Source organism: Bufo gargarizans, chromosome 9, assembly GCF_014858855.1.
Source record: "Bufo gargarizans isolate SCDJY-AF-19 chromosome 9, ASM1485885v1, whole genome shotgun sequence".
Classification (NCBI taxonomy): domain Eukaryota; kingdom Metazoa; phylum Chordata; class Amphibia; order Anura; family Bufonidae; genus Bufo; species Bufo gargarizans.
In genome coordinates, this window is record NC_058088.1 from 147,571,342 (window position 1) to 147,591,993 (window position 20,652).

At 44.1% G+C, this 20,652-nt stretch overlaps 1 protein-coding gene across 4 annotated transcripts in view; it reads right to left on the reverse strand.

The window, feature by feature from the left end:
- Positions 1-20,652, reverse strand: part of SHROOM4 (shroom family member 4) — a 140,797-nt gene that overhangs the window by 19,788 nt on the left and 100,357 nt on the right. For all 4 annotated transcript variants that reach the window (XM_044306642.1, XM_044306641.1, XM_044306640.1 and 1 more), the window contains 2 exons: positions 15,332-15,955; positions 2,762-2,968 (listed from right to left, as the gene is read on the reverse strand). In XM_044306642.1, the coding sequence (XP_044162577.1) occupies positions 2,762-2,968; positions 15,332-15,955 (831 nt within the window). The remainder of the gene's footprint in view (positions 1-2,761; positions 2,969-15,331; positions 15,956-20,652) is intronic.

Consider the following 20,652-nt stretch of genomic DNA (forward strand, 5'->3'; position numbering starts at 1 on the left):
ATTGCTGTCTGAGGCTGAGACTTCCACTTGAGATAGATCATCAGTTTGAGAGGAGGGCATTTTGGATTCATGCTGGGAGAACACGTTATGAGAGTCTTCAAAAACCTATCCATATCTCCGTTATGTTTGCTTGATTTTGAAGAATCCAGAATGGCGTTATGTTTATCTCCTTTAGTTTTGACCATGGTAGCACAGGAAAAGTATATAAAAAAAAAGGGAGATGTGGGCGTCAAAATAGAAAAAATTATTTTTTTATATACTTATTGTAAAGACGCATGAAGGCCAGGTTGAAACCAGATTTAAGCATTAGTGGTAGCTGAAAAGAACGATCATAATGGCAAAGCAATAGCTCCTTTCCCCACTAGATGGCAGCAAGGTTATGTGAAAAAGAGAGGAAAACACAGCTGGCTGGTGGAGAAGTGAAATCTTTGTAAACAATTGTATATAAAAGCCTGAACAGAGGCTTTAAAGTTCGAGTATAAGCAGAAAAGGTGGGCAAGGCTTGAAAAAGTCAGTAAGAACCAGCTCTAGAAGCTCTGACAGCTAATCTAGTAATCTTCCACTCGATACATTAAGGGAAAGATATTATTCTCTGCTCTTTTTTTCTCACACTTTTTGTAGTACTGACACTACTTACTGACTATGGGTTTATATCAGGTCTTGGACCTAAGAAATACTGCCAGGCTTACAGGGGATCTGATGGTAGGTGGATGTCTAGTATGAGGTGCCCCTCTCACCTGTGACTCCGAGCAGAAGATCCAAGATGGCCGACGGATCCAGCAACAGGACGGGAAAAGCCAAGGCCTCAGCTCAGCCTGCAGTTCACTGCGTCCAATAAGGACCATGGTCTGCATCACAGGTGTCTGCTGTGGAGATCCAGCCAGTGGGAGTGTGATCCAAAGCCCAAGCAGCATGGCCGTACAAGACGGACTGTGTCTGGCAGATCGTACAGGCTGAGTCAACAGAAAAGGTATGGCCAGGTACCTCACTGCACAGGGAGAGTAAGGCTAGCATTAATAAGGTCCAGTGGGCTAGGATGAATGAGCAAAAGCTAAATGGCAGTGTAGGCCGCTAGAGCTGTGAGGAGACAAGTCTAACACCTTGCACGACATGGACACACTTCTCAACGTACAGTGTTCTTAATTGATCCACAGTGCTCTGGATCACAACCTGGCCTAAATGTCCACCTTCAAACAAGACAATTACCCTAAGACAACACATGAGTGGTTAGGGACAACTCTTTGAATGTCTTTGATGGCCCAGCCAGAGCCCCTGACTTAAAATCAAACAAATCTAGTGAAGACCTGAAGATGGCTGTCCAAGGGTACACATCCAACCTGACAGAGCTTGAGAGCATCTGCAGAGATGAATGGCAGAAAATACCCAAATCCAGACGTACAAATCATGTGGCATCATGCCCAAGATAACTGGAGGCTAGAATCAATGCAAAAAATGTGCTTCAACTAACACCTGAGTAAAAAGTCTGAATACTTACACTACTCACAAAAGGTTAGGGATATTTGGCTTTCGGGTAAAATTTATGGAAAATGTAAAAAGTTTACACTTCAGTGATATTATATCATGAAAGTAGGGCATTTTTGCAAAAGCATGCAATGGCGATTTCCTCATCTCAAACTATTTATTGAAACAAAAGCCAAAAGCAGTGGTGGGTATTCCCCCATAAAAAATGGCAATGCCTCAATAACTTGTCATGTGGCCTTGAGCATCAATTACAGCTCGACAACGATGTCTCATGCTGCTCACAAGTCGACTTATTTTCTGTTGAGGCATGGCATCCCACTCTTCTTGAAGGGCAGCCCTCAGGTCATTGAGGTTCTGGTGTACAGAGTTATGAGCCTCTACACAGTGGCTCAGCTGATCCCATAGGTTTTCAATGGGATTCAGGTCCGGAGAAAGTGCAGGCCACTCTATTTGAGGTACCCCAGTCTCCAGCAGCCGTTCCCTAATGATGCGACCTTGATGAGCTGACGCATTGTTGTCCATGAAGATGAAATTAGGCCTCTGTTGTTCATGCAGAGGCACAATGACTGGATTATTGATGTTATTCAATCTCATTGATTTCTCCAACATATTTGGCGACATTCATTTCTGCTTAGCGTGAACCGACTTTCATCAGTAAACAGAACTGAGGCCCACTAGTCCCTCGTCCAGCATAGTTGCTTCTTGGCCCATGCAAGACAAGGACACCTGTGCCTGGTGGTGTGGCCAGGTACCTTTGCAGGTCATCTAGCATGCAGACCATGCTGATGTAAATGGTTTTGAATGGTTTGACGTGACACTTGAGTGTCTCTCACCTCCCTTAATTGTACCTGGTGTTGTGTGGCATTCATCATCCAGTTCCACAGGGCATTGTTCACAATGAAGCATAGGATATGGCCAAAGGACGTCACTTCTGTGCTTCTCTGGTCTGTGTTCTCCCAGCATTGCTGTTAATAATGATCTTAAGGCTGCCACTAGATTATTATATGGGATTTGTATAATGCTGGGCGACACAGAAGATACTTCCGCAAGGCCAAGTATGTTGAAAAAAAACATGTAAAAATATAAATAACAAAACAAATTTTACATGGAGATCATGCAACCATGTAATTATGCACCCATTTCACAGAGTAGATGTTATACACAAAAAGTCTTCCCTCTGCTGAGATCAAACGTGTTTTTTTTGTTTTGTAATATATATATATCTAGAATGTGTAAACCAGATATGCTACAGGATCTCCAGAGAAAAAGAAAAACTAACCTTTCTGGAATAGAAATCTCAGATTCTCTATCTGTTGACCAATCATCTTCCGAACGTCTAAAACCACCTTCAAATAGGTCTTCCAAAGCAGGAGAGAGGCGTGCTTCATGGACAACTGTAGACAATGGTTCCATTGTGATAGACTCTGAGCAGAATAACTGATCAATTGTGTCATCTCCATCAGATTCTTTACATTCAGATGTATTACTAGGAGAAGAAAGAACCTTGAGGATCAAATCAAGACCTTTGACAATCAATGGGCAATGATACAAAACAAAAGACTTAAAAGCTGTACTACATAAGGCTGAACAACAGTCATATTGCTTTACAGTATATAGCCATAGTGAGTGCCTTCATTAACAGCCACTGCTATGTAAAACATGCCCTCCCCTGCAGGTGCGCACCACTGATGAGGCAAAGTAAGGCAGTGGCCTCAAGAGACCCTCTGCTAGGAGTGCAGGGGCCAAATATGTAGCCTCCAGCCCTGCACAGCCCTGAATACAGTTACGTCACATAAATGTATTCAGGGCAGTGCCCGGATGGAGACTAAATTGTGGGGTTTATTGTATATAGTGGCTTTCTTACTTTTTTGCCACAGTTTGGCAGCAAAAACATGACAGAAAGCATAACAATCCTGGGGACTGCTGAGTGCGGAGAGATCTTTTGATCACATATGCAGGTCACATGATCAAAAGGTCCTTTAGCACATAAAAGATTCAAAAGAGATCATGGAGAAGCAGCCTGTAAGTGTACACATGTGTGGGTCTGTATCTGCCCTCAGCCTGTATATAAGGGCACTGCTCCGCATGACTATTGTCCTCTATGCTGGTTGTAATTCTCAGTATCTGCTAATTAATATATAATGCATGAAGGCATAGATCCAATATGGACACTGCACAGTACCTGTATACTGGGTGTACTTCTCAGTATCTGCTCTTACTCTGTATATATATGGACACAGCACAGTACCACTTTTCTAGTCCTGTATACTAGGTGTACTTCTCAGTATCTGCTCTTATTCTGTATATATACGGATACTGCACAGCATCACTTCTCCTGTCCTGTATACTGGGTGTACTTCTCAGTATCTGCTCTTATTCTGTATATATGGACACTGCACAGTACCACTTCTCCTGTCCTGTATACTGGGTGTAATTTTCAGCATCTGCTCTTATTCTGTATATATTGACACTGCACAGTATCATTTCTCTTGTCCTGTATACTGGGTGTAATTCCCATGATCTGCTATTATTCTGTAAATATGAACATCGCACAGTACCACTTATCCTGTCCTGTATACTGGGTGTAATTCTCAGTATCTGCTCTTATTCTGAATATATATACACACACTACATTGCACAGTACCACTTCTTCTGTCCTGTATACTTGGTGTAAATCCTAGTATATGCGCTTATTCTGTATATATGGACATTGCACAGCATCACTTCTCCTCGTCCTGTATACTTTGTGTAAATCCCAGAACTTGATCTTATTCTGTATATAAGGACATTGCACAGTACCACGTCTCCTGTCCTGTATACTGGGTGTAATTCTCAGTATCTACTATTATTCTGTATATATGAACATCGCACAGTACCACTTCTCCTGTCTTGAATACTGGGTGTATTTCTCAGCATCTGCTCTTATTCTAAAAAAAAATATATATATATATATACATATATATATACACACACACACACACACACACACACACACACACACATACATACACACACTACACTGCACAGTACCACTTCTTCTGTCCTGTATACTTGGTGTAAATCCCAGTAGCTGACCTTATTCTGTATATATTGACACTGCACAGTAAAACTTCTCCTGTCCTGTATACTGGGTGTAATTCTCAGTATCTACTCTTAGGCTACTTTCACACTAGCGTTTGATCGGATCCGTTCTGAACGGATCCGATCATATTAATGCAGACGGAGGCTCCGTTCAGTACGGATCCGTCTGCATTAATAACTTAGAAAAAATTCTAAGTGTGAAAGCAGCCTGAGCGGATCCGTTCAGACTTTCAATGTAAAGTCAATGGGGGACGGATCCGCTTGAAGATTGAGCCATATGGTGACATCTTCAAGCGGATCCGTTCCCATTGACTTACATTGTAAGTCTGAACGGATCCGCTCGCCTCCGCACGGCCAGGCGGACAGCTGAACGCTGCAAGCAGCGTTCAGCTGTCCGCCTGTCCGTGCGGAGGCGAGCGGAGGCTGAACGCCGCTAGACTGATGCAGTCTGAGCGGATCCGCTCCATTCAGACTGCATCAGGGCTGGACGGAGGCGTTCGGGTCTGCTCGTGAGCTCCTTCAAACAGAGCTCATGAGCGGACCGACGAGCGCAAGTGTGAAAGGAGCCTTACTCTGAATATATATACACTGCACACAGTACCACTTTTCTTATCCTGTATACTTGGTGTAAATCCCAGTATATGCGCTTATTCTAAATATATAGACACTGCACAGTACCACTTCTCCTGTCCTGTATACTGGGTGTAATTCTCAGTATCTGCTCTTATTCTGAATATATATATATACACAGCTCAGTACCACTTCTTTTGTCCTGCATACTTGGTGTAAATCCTGATCTTATTCTGTATATGTGGACAATGCACAGTATGGTTGCCAACTTTTTGTAAATTTACAGTCGACAATCGGGTGTTTTTTTCCTGCTCTTTTTTTCTTCTGTCAGTTTCCACTATGTATGTGCCAATATGTGACGTGCACAGTGCAAATCACATGCTCAGCCTTTTCTGCAACAAGGGCTCTGAGGAAGGAATCCGAACTATATGGACTGAACAGGAGTTTTTCACATGGGGCTGCCACTTCCTTTTTCTATTGAGCAGACTCTTACATTTTTTGGATGTTTGTGATCCAAGGCATTATATTGAGGGTGTGATGTGGGGTTGTGGCCTTTAAATTAGGCTGCCAGGATCTAAGATTTTTTGTTCAGTTGTAAAGAAAAAAAAAAACGAGCAGTCAAGTTTGGACTGGGGTCTGTATTTTAGTGGTTGTACCTATTTTGTTGTCTGCAGTCTGTATTTACTCTGGGGTTGGTGTCTAAACTTTGGGATGTGTCCTGATGTCTAAATTCGTTTTAGAGTATGATGTGAATAAGGTAGCATTGTTTGGGTATATGTAAATGGGTGGCACAGTGCATTATCTAACACACATTCTGTGCATTGAAATCTCCCTGATGTACAGGTAACTAGAGAAAAATAGTGGAGGATGGTGTGTGTGTATACAGTCTATATGGGTGTGTATATACTATATGTATGTGTGTGTAGATGCTATATTCTGTAAGCCTGTCCTTGGCTCTCCCTGAGTGTTAGTCACCCCACAACTATTCCTGATTATCTGTATGGCAGGTGTCCTGGATTCAGCTCCTGCCAACCATCAGACAGAGCCTGAGGAGGTGAGTAACCACTGGACACCAGGTACCTGACTCATTCTCTTCCATAGACACTGACCCCCTTCACTAACGAATAGAAAATATAATATTACACATAGTAGAAGTTTTGTTTTTTTACGAGCCACACAAATTTGCAGAAAAGTCTGAGTGTTCTGTGTTGGGTTTTCCCCAATCGGACCATAGATTTTACAGTTTGCATTGCATAAGCAAAGTTCTGCAACAGTTACAGCACTCCTGCTTCTTGGCTCTGCCGTGTACCCACATCTGGGACGTTTCTAAAAACTGCATGATTATCAATATTGTTTTGCTGTTAACCCTTACTGTGTTACAAGAACAAAATGGATAAGGGAGCATTCACACGACCGTGTTGATTTTGCGGTCCGTAAATCACGGATCCGTGTGTTCCGTATGTCTTCAGTTATCTTTCCTTTTCCATTCCGCAAGTCCGTATAATACGGACGTGGTGCTTCCGTGTGTCATCCGTTATTCACGGTCCGCAAAAAAAACGGATGGGTAATGAAATGGGGTTTCCTAGAATGTTTTCAGTCCAAGGGTCCGTTAAAAACGGATGACACACGGACGCATTTCCGTGTGCTATCCGTTTTTCACGGACCCAATGACTTTCTATGGGGCCACGGACCGCGATTTGCGGCCAAGTATAGGACATGTTCTAAAACACACGGAACGGACACACGGAACGGACAGCACACGGATGAGAATAAAAGGCATACCGCAATTTTCACAGACCCATAGAAATGAATGGGTCCGTGCATTGTCCGTCAAAATTGCGGAACGGACGCGGAACGGACACGGAAGAAAAACACGTTCGTGTGAATGCTCCCTAAGACTGGAAAATCTCCATTAAAAAAATAAATAAATAAATATTACGGTTTTAACCCTTTGGTGACCTCTGGCTGTATATGTATGGCAAAATTCACCAACTTAAAGATGGCGCTCGCTCGTGCGTGCAGCAGGCACCATAGCCGCCGGGTTTCTGCTGTTTCAAACAGCAGAGACCCATGGCGGATGTATTTGATCTGCTCTACAGCTGGTTGCATACAATTAATCCTTGGTCAAATGTGACCATGATATCAGAGCTGTCTGGAAGCGGGAGCCGGCACCTGTAACAGTGTTCCCCGGCTGAGATCGAGGAATCTGTTAACGGTATAGTAATAGCCCAAAGCCTCAAGCAGGTTTCAGTAGCTAATATTAGTATATACTAATACAGACTAGCAGGCGGCAGCACTGTATTGGTATATAGTAAATGGAGTGTTCGATGATGGCTATTTAGCTATCACAAAAAAACAATGGGCAATCTAATGACTGCCAGTTATAGTCACCCAGGATGACAAAGTAACAAAAAATTGTAAAAAATTATTATTATTTTTTTTTTTTAAAGTCCCCCCCCTTTCCCCAAAATCAAAATACATAGCCAATAAAAAAAAAAAATAGACATCATGGGTAGAGATGAGCGAATCTATTCACAGATTCGTTACAAATCTACAATTTTTTAGGCACCAAATCGAACACGGATCTTTTCTGGTTAGATTTCGACGAATCTTGTAACGGCGCATTCTTGAGGTATTGACAGTGTGCAAAAGCACCTGTAAAGAAGAAGCCCTGTCACATGCCTCAGACAGGAACTGGGGGGAGGGCTTGCTCTAATTGGCTCAGAGCCTGACAAGCAGTCTCCATGAGCCAGTCAGTGTGGACTAAAGAAGGGATGTGCCTGTAAATGGCTACAGGATCGCCATTGTGTGCTTAGTCTTTGACCAGAGAGGACCATCTTTGCATGAGGGCAATTAGTGGCCCAGCAATGACGTGGGGAGGGTGGGAACAGCATGAGAAGTCCACAAAGTGGCCCTCTGACATTGTGGTGAGGTGAAAGCAGCATGAGGAGACCACAGAGTGGCACAATGACAGTGGGTAGGTAGCAGCAGCATCAGGAGACCACAGAGTGGCAAGGTAACAGTGTGGAGGTGGCGGTAGCATCAGGAGGACACAGAGTGGCCCAATGACAGAGTCTACAGGTGGCGGCAGCATTAGGAGCCAAACAGAGTGGCTAGGTAAAATAGTGCAGAGGTGGCGGCAGCATCAGGAGTGGCAAGGTGACAGAGTGGAGGTGGCAGTAGCATGAGGAGACCACAAAGTGGCCCAATGACAAAGTCTGGAGGGGTCGGCAGCCTCGGGAGGCCACAGAGTGGCATGGTGATATAGAGTGGAGGTAGGAGCAGCATGAGGAGGCCACAGAGTGGCAAGATGACATAGTCTGTAGGTGGCGGCAGCATCAGGAGGCCGCAGAGTGACACAATTACAGAGTGTGTAGGTGGCGGCAGCATGAGACGACCACAGAGTGGCAAGGTGACATAGTGTGGAGGTGGCAGCAGCATCCGGAGACCACAGAATGGCAAGGTGACAGTGTGAAGGTGGGTGGAAATACCAGTACCCGCTGAAGATGGTGAGTGAAAGGAACACTTGGCATCAGATGTGTGGATCAGGTGGGTGGCAGCATTAGAATAGTAGCTGAGGCAGGTAGCCAGAAGAAACCAGTCTCTTGTCAAAGTGTTGGTGTGGCATCATGGATAATCTAGTCTAATGCATCAGGAATTGGTGGGTGGAAATCCTGGCTGATCCACGCCGGATTCATCTTGACATAGGTCAGTCTCTCCACATTTTTTCCAGGGCAAACTCTGCCAGAGGCGGCCACAAATCCAGTCTGGCTGCCCAGTAGTCCAGCATATCTTCAATGTCGGCTGGCAGGGTGCACTCTAAGTATGCCACCACCTACTGGTTCAGGTTCTGTGCATGTGAAGTTTCCTGCCCATTTTAGGATGTCTTGCAGATGGGTGGAAGATTTCAGGAACCGCTTGACAACCAGATTGAACACATGTGCCATGCAGGGCACATGGCTCAGGCCTCCTTGACGCAGCACCGACATGGTGTTCTTCCCATTGTCAGTCACCATGGCTCCAATTTTGAGTGGTCGCGGAGAAAGCCAGGATTTGATTTCTTGCTGAAGGACATGGAGCAGTTCCTCCCCTGTGTGACTCCATTCGCCCAGGCAAACGAGGTGCAGAACAGCGTGACACCGCCGTGCCTTGCACATGTGGTATGCTGGAGGGGCATTGTCCTTGTAGTGGAGGCTTAGAACATGGTGGAGGATGATGAGGCAGAGGCAGACATTGTCGCTGGACCAACGGTCTGGCAACGTGGAAAAGGAAGGGGCGTCACCTGGCAAAATTGCTGGTGTGGCTGTGCACGAACCACATTCAGCTAATGGGCCATAAAGGACATGTATTGTCCCTGACTGTAGTTACAGCTCCACATGTCGGCGCTGCCGTGCATTCTGGCAGACACAGACAGGCTCAAGGACTGGCCCACCTTCAGTTCTACATGTGTGTGCAGGGCTGGTACTGTATTTTTGGCAAGTAAATAATGGCTTGGGACTCTCCACCTCGGCTCAGCACAAGCCAACAGTTCTCTTAAAAGTGGACTACAGCATCAGCAACTTGGATAGGAGCACATTCAGCTTCTGCGCCGTTGGATGAGTGCACACATACTGTTGTCTCTTTGCAATCGCTTCAGTGATCGATTGCTGATGGAATGCGTGATGAGGAGGAGCAGGAGCATGAGCATCAGGACTGGCAAATGATGGAAAGGACAGACAGCTCCCTTCAGCTGAGGTGGTGGAGCCTTGACTGCCAGAAACGGGATGCGTGTCAGTGGGTCAGGCAGCAGTTGCTGCAGCAGGCTGGACCACCACATCAGAGCCACGGTTGTCCGAGGCCACTTTATGGCGACGGTGCATATGTTGACGCAGGGCCGTAGTGCCAATATTGACACCCTGGCCACGCTTCACCCTCTGCCCACAGATTCTACATACGACCACGTTCACCTCCTCCTCCGGCTTAAAAAAAAAACTTGCCACATGCCGAGTAGGTCATTTTACCCCCAACACTAGGCACTGACTGATTGCTACAACCACTGCCTCCTTGAGCCCCTACACCGCTATTTCCTGAGCAGGTAGGTTCACGCAAAGGGGGTGGTCCACCCCGGGCGCGTTTAGCTCCCAACCTCCTACTGCTGCCATCCTGCTGACTCCCGGCCACGTTAGCAACTTGCTGGCTCACAGGCAAGCTGCCACCCTCTTCTCCTGATGATGAAGCCCCTTCATCACCTGGCTCCCAAGTGCCATCAGCGACATTATCATCATCATAATCATCATCGAGTAGTGTCTGCACGTCACTGATATCCTCTTCAACCGTCTCTGGGTCAGGAGCCTGACCGTTCTCAACACCAGCTCCCATGCCACTCTCCTCTTCACTACTTGACCGCCACATCTTGGCTGGGCAGTAGCTGCTGACTATCCTCTAGTAGTTCTTCCTTGCTGAAAAGTGGAGCAGAGCCTACAGCATATAATACTTCTCGCGTTGAGGGAACAGAAAAGGACAGAGGCAGGTTGAGGACAGGTTAGGGCACAGGGCCTGCTCCCGGGCCATGCCAACTAAGAGTTGTGTCTGACGAACCCACTGACTCTTGGCTAGAGGTGTCTGATGTAAGTTGCGACAAAGTCGAAGATCGAGTCAACCATTCAAGAACCGCTGGGTTGCTGGTCATGACACGACCGCTAGCTGACACTAGGAGCTCAGGCCTTTGGAAGTGACTCCTTCTGCCACGGCCCCTTAATCTGTTGCAACCTCTGCCTGCGCCAGAAACATTTAGGCCTCTGCCACTCCCCTGTGCAGGGCCTGGCACTTCTCTGCCTGACATACTGTTAGATCAAATAACCAAATGTTAGATCAAATATTTTTATTTCGCCACTAATACACAGCAAACAGGGCTTTAGAATATATCACTGCTCAACGGCAATTAGGCCCAAGTTTTTTTTCTATCTTTCCAAAAAAGGCTTTTCTACAGATAAGTACAACTATGAACGGCAAATATATTTGTATTTCGCCAGTAATACACGGCAAAGTGGGCTGTAAAATATCTCACTGCACCGCTGAGTGGCAAAGATATTTTTCCCTTTTCCACTAATACACGCAAAAAAGGGCTTTAACTCTTTCCCGACCAGCGCAGTGGGACGTGAGTTTCCGTCCAGCGCCGTACTATTACGGCCCGCTAATCAGGCGGGTGCAGGAGCTGCGCCCGCCCGATCAGCTGCAGGGGACCGGCTGTTTCCTTTAGCCGGACCACTGCTGTATGCACCAGCATCGGTGAAAACACTGATGTCGGAGCATTAACCCCATCTATGCCACGGTCAGCGCTGACTGCAACATAGAAGGGATTTGCTGTAGGTGAGGGAGCACATCGGGTTCCTGCTGTGGCAGGGACCCGGTAGGTGAGGGAGCACATCGGGTTCCTGCTGTGGCAGGGACCCGGTAGGTGAGGGAGCACATCGGGTTCCTGCTGTGGCATGGACCCGGTAGGTGAGGGAGCACATCGGGTTCCTGCTGTGGCAGGGACCCGGTAGGTGAGGGAGCACATCGGGTTCCTGCTGTGGCAGGGACCCGATGGGTGAGAAGGCAGCCCGATGCCGTGCAGAGGCTGCCCAATGCATTGCATGGCATTGGGACCTGCCTTCTACAGGTGCCCAGGAGATCCAGCCTCACGCTGGGTCTCCTAGGCAACCTGTTATTGTATTACTCTGTGTAATACACTAACAGGCAATGCATTACAATACAAATATATTGTAATGCATTGCAGAGGTGATTAGACCCCCAAAAGTTAGTCAGAAAGTAAAAAAAAAAGTAAAAAAATGTTTTTTATAAATAAATAAAAAGTTTCAAGTGAAAAAAGAAAAACGCCCCTTTCCCCCTGATTTTATAATAATAATAATTAAAAAAAACACACATATTAGGTATCGCTGCGTCTGTAACGACCGGCTCTATAAATATATCACATGATCCACCCTGTCCGATAAACACCATAAAAAAAAATATTATATGTTAAAAAAAAGCAATTTTTGTCACCTTACATCACAAAAAGTGAAACACCAAGCAATCAAAAAGGTGTATGCCCCCCAAAATAGTACCAAACCATAACCTCATTTTGCAAAAAAGGAGACCCTACCTAAGACAATCGGTCAAAAAATAAAAAAGCTATGGCTCTCAGACTATGGATACACTAAAACATCATTTTTTTCAAAAATGCTTTATTATGTAAAACTAAAACAAACAAAGTAGACATATTTGATATCATTGCGGCCGTAAAAACCTGCTCTATAAAAATAGCACATGATCTACCTTGTCAGATGAATGTTGTAAAAAACTGCCATTTTTTGGTACATTGCCTCACAAAAAACGTAATATAGAGCAATTAAAAATCATATGTACCCCAAAATAGTACCAATAAAACTGGCACCTTATCCCCTAGTTTCCAAAATGGGGTCACTTTTTGGGAGTTTCTACTGTAAGGGTGCATCAGGGGGGGCTTAAAATGGGACATGGCATCTAAAAACCAGTCCAGCAAAATCTGCCTTCCAAAAACCATATGGCGCTCCTTTCCTTCTGCGTCCTTCCATCAGTTTACGATAACATGTGGGGTGTTTCTGTAAACCACAGAATTAGGGTAATAAATATTGAGTTTTGATTGGCTGCTAACGCTCGATGTGGTAAAGAAAGTGGGTTTTGGAAATTTTCTTAAAAATTTTAAGAATTGCTTCTAAAATTCTAAGCAATTCTGACGTCCTAAAAAAATAAAATGACATTTACAAAATGATGCCAACATAAAGTAGACATATTGGGAATGTTAAGTAATAAATATTTAATGAGGTATCACTTTCTGTTTTAAAAGCAGAGAAATTGAAATTTTGAAAATTGCACAATTTTTTTTACAAATTTTGGGATTTTTTCATAAATAAAGGTGAAATATTTTCGACTCAAATTTATGACTATCATAAAGTACAATGTGTCACGAGAAAGCAATCTCAGAATAGTTTGGATAAATAAAAGTGTTCCAAAGTTATTACCACATAAAGTGACATGTCAGATTTGCAAAAAATAGCCTGGGCAGGAAGGTAAAAACTGGCCCGGGGTAGAAAGGGTTAAAACGGATAACTGCACCGCTAGGTGGCAAATATATTTTTCCTTTTTCCACTAATACAAGCAAAAAAGGGCTTTAAAACATATAACTACACCACTGTCGGCAAATATATTTTACTTTTGCCGCTAATACACGACAAAAAGGGCTGTAATTTTCGCACTTCACCACACAACGGCTAAGGCCTCTTTCACACTTGTGTTGTCCGGATCCGGCGTGTACTCCACTTGCCGGAATTACACGCCGGATCCGGAAAAACGCAAGTGTACTGAAAGCATTTGAAGATGGATCCGTCTTCAAAATGCTTTCAGTGTTACTATGGCAGCCAGGACGCTATTAAAGTCCTGGTTGCCATAGTAGTAGTGGGGAGCGGTATACTTACAGTCCGTGCGGCTCCCGGGGCTCTCCAGAGTGACGTCAGAGCGCCCCATGCGCATGGATGACGTGCCATGCGATCACGTGATCCATGCGCTTGGGGCGCCCTGACGTCACTCTGGAGCGCCCCGGGAGCCGCACGGACGGTAAGGATGCTGCTCCCCGCTCCCCACTACACTTTACCATGGCTGCCAGGACTTTAGCGTCCCGGTAGCCTTGGTAACCATTGAGAAAAAGCTAAACGTCGGATCCGGCAATGCGCCGAAACGACGTTTAGCTTAAGGCCGGATCCGGATCAATGCCTTTCAATGGGCATTAATTCTGGATCCGGCCTAGCGGCAAGTCTTCAGGATTTTTGGCCGGAGCAAAAAGTGCAGCATGCTGCGGTATTTTCTCCGGCCAAAAAACGTTCCGTTCCGGAACTGAAGACATCCTGATGCGGCCTGAACGGATTTCTCTCCATTCAGAATGCATTAGGATAAAACTGATCAGGATTCTTCCGGCATAGAGCCCCGACGACGGAACTCTATGCCGGAAGAAAAGAACGCAAGTGTGAAAGTCCCTTTTTTCCCCACTAATAAAAGTAAAAAAATTGCTTTAGAACATATAACTGCACTGCACTAGGGCAAATAAAACGTATAAATATTTCCTTGTAATAGCCCCTGTTAATGCCTGTATCAAACAGCATTTGCACCCTAATAAGAACGGTTTGCTGGAATTACAGAGCTGTATAATGGCAATTTGGATCCACAGTCAGTGCTGCAAGGTGTAATAGTAATGTTCCTATTACCCAGGCTGTCACCTCCCCGACTGAACCCTGTTCTACATAAATGCTGTGGAATGATTCCTCCCTATCCTTCCCCTACACCTTGAATAATCTTTCCCTGCACTTTCGTTCTAAATCTTTTTTTTAGCAGAATGATGATTTTTCTAATGCTGTCCCTAGCGCCTGCCGACACGCTTCTCCCTGCACTAAGTACGCTGGTGAATGGCAGAATCTAAGATGGCTGCCATATTTATACGGCTGTGACATCACAGGGCTGGCTGCTGATTGGCTGCATGCATGTCACTATGGGTGATCCCGCCTTGACAAGACTTCCTTTCTCCATGTCCTCACACGTGCAGCCGCCATTTTAGGAAAAATTTGATTTATTACGACGAAGCGCAAGGAAATTCGCATTTAGTGCGAATATAATTTTTCATGAAATTCGTAACTAATTACACTCATCTCGAATTATTATGATTTATAATGCTGCATGTTCCTGCCTGAACTCAGATCTACTAAACTATATGCACATAATGCCACGAGTACAATTCAGAAATTGTAGTTCGTCTGCTGATGGCATGTTGCGTAGAATTCCAACTTGAAATGCTAGTGCCATCCCTGTACTACATGCTGCCAAATGGAATTATACATGCAGAGGTTGCAATATGGAGGGCAATAAACCATAAAGGTTAATAACCAGATTAATATGTCCTAATTCCAATTGAGCAGAAAGGTATAACTTGGGATCCTGGGCCCCAAAGAAAAATATGTCGCTGGGCCCTCACATACCATGTGTGATTTATAATATTGTTGTCTTGTTCTGCAACAGTGGGATGTATGGCCCCCTCAGGCACCATGACCTGGCTGGATTTGGTACCCCTGACTGAACAGTATCCTCAAACAATAATAACCTTGGTCCTGTAACTGCAGCAAAACAAACAATAATAAAAAATAAAAAAACTTACCTTGAAGCAATGTGGCTTGGAGAAGGAGCAGGGGAATACTTCTGAGGTCCCTGAGAAGCACATCTCATCTCAGATGGTTCTTTAATATGATTAATCCCATTTATAGGCGGGAACAAATTGCATTCCACATTTAAAGATGTCCTATCCACAACGAGACTTTGGGAATGTTGTCTAGCATCCTCAATATCTCTGTTAGGTTCTGACACAGATCTTTCTTTGTATAATCCAGATTTAGCAGCTTCCTTAGAAGCCTGGTGCTCTTTGTACTTTTCCCATTTAGGAGGTGGAGGGCGAGGAGGCCCTTGCTTTTTTGATCTGGCTAATGGCGCTCTTTCTTCTAGTATGGTAGTAGGAGACTCTATCCTGTCTTGTAAAGCGAGATATTCCAAGTTAAGATGACTTACAGAGTATGCTCTATTTCGTGAAAAGGATAGCTGTGGTAAGGATGGCTTTGGATGTCCATCCTGAAATGATGCAAAGTCTCCCGGCCTTAGTGGTTTTTCACAGGAAAGATCATATGAAGATGTTGTCTTGTAACTTTGAGACCTTTCATGGTTGTCCTGCTCGCAGCATGGGTTTAATAAACCAGGATGTTGAATTCCATATGGGAAACAGCATAAGTCACTATAAGAAAAAATATAACAATACATATTTAAATGTTTTACAAGTTTTTGCAAATAAAAGTTTGTACAGTATATGTAACAAAGAGTCTTCTCAAAATAAAGGTTTTGTTCAACTGGGAGAGTAAGGGCTGTTTCACACGAGCGAGTCCATTGCGGGAATCGCGCTCCGTGTGAGTGTGATCCTCTGCTCTGGACTTGCAGGAGCGCACGGCATTATCATGATTTATATTGATTTATGTTCTTTCCAGGATCAGAATAAGTATAGCCTGTCCTCAGGATAGGAAATCCATATCAGATCAGTGTGGGTCTGATACCAGGCCAATCAGCCCTTTGTCCACCTAGCTGCACACCATATACATTGCGGGGGCAGTGCAGGGTATTGCAGTGGTGTCGCATGACAAATCTGAAATTCCCTGCACTGCTGCTACTAAGTAGATGGCATGCAGAAAGATGGACCAGGTAAACATTGAAAAGGCTCCAGCGCTTTCACGAGTACTATGGCGTTTATTTACTGTGAATTTTTTTTACTACTTTTACCTAATAAAAAAATGTTTGTGTTGCTGCTTTCAAAAACCCAGAATATGTTAATGTTTATGCAAATGACGCTTTAGGGTAGCTTGGTTTTTGTGGGATTTTCTGGAATACATACAAATTATTATCACTACTTAACCACCGTACTATTACAACGCAGCGGGAAGTGATTTCCTGCAAACCACCATAAAGGTATGGCACGATGATTTAGCGGGCACAGGAGCTGTACACGGCCGATCAGTACAGGGGCTCGGCTGTTACTGACAGCCAGGCCCCTGCTGCATATACCGGCATTGCTGAAAACGCAGATGTCGAGAGTTTAACCCTTTAGATGCCGTGGTCAATGCTGATCGCACAATCCAAAGGGGTTTGCAGAGATAGGAGCTCCCTCCGTCTCTCCACTGGCACCCCGCGCTGCAATGACAGGGGGCCGATGGTTGATATAGCAGCCCCGAGCTTTGCCAAGTCTTTGGGGCCTGGCAGTTATGGACGCCTATGAGGAGAGACAAACTTTTTTTTTTTTTTCAAAAAATTATTTTACTGCAGCGTCCATAACACCGGCTCTATAAAAATATTATTTGGTATATCCCGTCAAGTGAATGGAGCAAAAAAGAAATAAAACTGGTGCCAGAACAGCCATTTTTTGGTCACCTTGCCTCACAAAAAGCATAACGTCAAGCGATCAAAATGTGTTATCTATTCCAAAATGTTACCAATGAAACGGTCACCTTATACCAGAAAAAAAAAGCCCTCACAGAAGACCATTGCCAGAAAAATTTAAATAATATGGCTTTCAGAAAACACCAATGCAAAAACAATTTTTTTTATGCTTTGTGTAAAACTGGTAAACATAAAAAAATAAAGTATTTCAAATTGGCATCTGTTTAACCCCTTAAGGATCGGGCCATTTTTCACCTTTCTGCCCCGGCCATTTTTAGCAAATCTGACGTGTCACTTCATGTGGTAACAACTTTAAAATGCTTTTACTTATCCAGACCATTCTGAGATTGTTTTCTCATCACATATTATACTTCATGACAGTAGTACAAATCAGTCCAAAAAAAATATTTTTATTTCTAATTTTCTTTTACCAAATATTTTGAAAAATTAGCAAATTTCAATTACTCTACTTTTATAACAGATAGTAATACCTCCAAAAATTGATATTACTTTACATTCCCCATATGTATTATTTTAGGATGTTAGAAGGCTTCAAAGCTTAAAAGCAAATCTTAAAATTTTTAAGAATATTTCCAAACCCAAATTTTTCCAGGACCAGTCCAGTTATGAAGTCACTTTCTGGGGCTTACAAATTAGAAACCACCCATAAATGACCCCATTTTAGAAAGTACACCCCTCAAGCTATTCAAAACTGATGTTACAAACTTTGTTAACCCTTTAGGTGCCCCACGAAAATTAAATGAAAATGGGAATGAAATTTCAAAATTTCACCTTTTTTTTTGCAGATTTTTTATTTTAATCTATTTTTTCTGCTACACAAAGGGTAACAGGACAAAATGCACCCCACATTTTGTTCCCCATTCCTCCCCCACCCACCCTTAATACACCAACACCCCATATGTGCTCAAAAAAATTATGTATGGGTACATGGCAGGGTTCTAGAGTCAAACAGCTAAATAAGGATTTTGCTGACCTGAACTGGCAGACATGTATTTTAGGTGCCATGTCGCATTAAACAAATTCCTGAGGACCCCAGAAATGAAAAACCTCAAGAAGGGACCCCATTTCAGAAAGAGCACCCCCGTATGAACATTTTAAGTGGCAGAAAGAGTACTTTTCAGCAAACAGGTGTCTCACAGAAGACAAACACTTGTGAAAGCATATCAAAGCACACATTTGTGAAAAGAAAAAAATGACTAGCAGAACCCATTTCTTTTTTCACAAGGGGTTAAAAGGAGAAAATGCACCCCAGGATGTGTTCCCCATATGTGCTTGTAGCCTGCTGTTTGGGCGCACAGCAGGCAAACTGCAAAATATGAATTTTGCTGACAGGCCTGAATTGGCAGACATGGATTTTAGCTGCCATGTTGCATTAAAAAATTCCTGAGGTCCCCAGAAAAGAAAAACTCCAACAAGTGACCCCATTTCAGAAAGAGCACCCCTGTACGAACATTTTAAGTGGTGGACGGGGTACTTTTCAGCAAACAGGTGTCTCACAGCAGACAGAAACACTCGTGTAAGCATTTCAAAGCACACATTTGTAAAAATGAAAAATTGCTAGCAGACCCCGATTTTTCACTTTTACAAGGGGTTAAAGGTGAAAATGCACCCCAGGGGTATGTTCCCCATTTTCTCCCCTTTTTGCAAAAAACCCATATGTGCTTGTAGCCTGTTGTATGGGCGCACAGCAGGGCTCTAGAGGCAAACAGCTCAATATGGTTTTTGCAGGCCTGAATAAACATACATGGATTCTAGCTGCCATGTATTAAATAAATTCCTGAGGTCCTAGGAAATGAAAAACTACCAAAAAGTGACTCCATTTTAGAAAGAGCACCCCCGTACGAACATTTTAAGTGGTGGAAAGGGTACTTTTCAGCAAACAGGTGTCTGACAGAAGACAGAAATACTTGTGAAAGCATTTCAAAGCGCACATTTGAAAAAATAAAAAATTACTAGCAGCCCAGTATATGTTTCCCATTTCTCCCATTTTTGCAAACACCCCATATGTGCTTGTAGCCTGCTGTATGGGTGCACAGCAAGGCTCTAGAGGCAAAGTGCAAAAGGACACTTTTGACCTACAGTTGTCTCACTGAAAATAATATGTAGTGGTTGATGGAAAGTGAATAGGCAAGCGAAGTGGACTAAATCAGAGATATAAAGTGGAAATATTACAGGGAGCATAAAGGATCAAAATAAATTAATACTCCATTGATGTGTGGTAGATTCTAAAAGACTCCTGCATGCATAGGTCAGGTTTTTCAGGGCAGGTTTCACAGTGGTAAATGGTGTCTTTCCTTATCCCCCTTTTGGAACACACCCTGCATCTTTTTTGGGTCCTTCCTTTCCTTGCTGTCTGGGGGACTTGACCTGGAAAATGTTGCCCTGGTACAACATTACCGTAACTTCCTGAAGTACTGTGACCCTCCCTGGCCTGGGTTTGAAACAATAGGGCCTTGATAACCACCTCTTGGAACTGAAGGAAAGTTCCTCTGTGGCCTGCAGAATGAAATAGCATGTATGCACATTGCCATCTGTACAATGTGTACGGACAGATTTTTGTACCACAATTTGCTTCTTGTGTGGCACTGTAGGGATCCAGAAGTTTATCTGAAAGATCCACCCCGCCCATTTGCCTGTTGTAGTCCAGGATAAAAACTGGTTTTGGGACAGTGGTAGTGGTACCTTGTACAGGAGCAGGGGAGCTGGCGTTTGTGTGAATGTTGGTCAGTACAATGACGTTCCCCTTGTCCTTGTACTTAACCACCAGCATGTTATCATGGAGAAGAGCCCTACTTTCACCCATTCCCAGCGGTTGCCTTACCAGGGATCTAGGGAGGTCTCTCAGATTTTTGAGCACTGTGCCGCAAGCCACAGTACCTCTGGCAGTTAGGGACCTAAATAGGGGTATGCTGGTATAATAGTTATCCACATAGAGGTGGTAATCTTTATCCAGCAGTGGGTGCAGTAAGTCCCACTCAATCTTCTCACTAACTCCTAGGATGGGGGGGGGGGGGCCTTCTTGGGGTTCTATCCGGGAATCTCTCCCTTCATAAACACGGAACTTGTGGGTGTACCCGGAGCTACTCTCACAAAGTTTGTATAACTTTATGCCACACCTTACCCGTTTGCTAGGCAGGTACTGGCGGAATCTAATCCTCCCTTTGACCAGTAATAGGGACTCATCTACACATACATTTTTATCAGGGTTGTACACCTAACCAAACTTTGTGCTGAAATGGTCAATGACAGCCCTACCTTTGAACAGACGGTCAAATGTTGGGTCGTTTTGGGGTGGGCACTGTGCATTGTCATTTTAGTGTCGGAATTTCCGAATTGAATCAAATCGATTCCGGGTCATGGTCTGACTGTAAATTGGAGTCTGGTAGAAAATGTCCAAACTCCAATACTGCCTAATGTTTTTTTCTTTACAATGCCCATATGCAGCACGAGTCCCCAAAATGTCATCATCTCTGCTGCACTTACTGG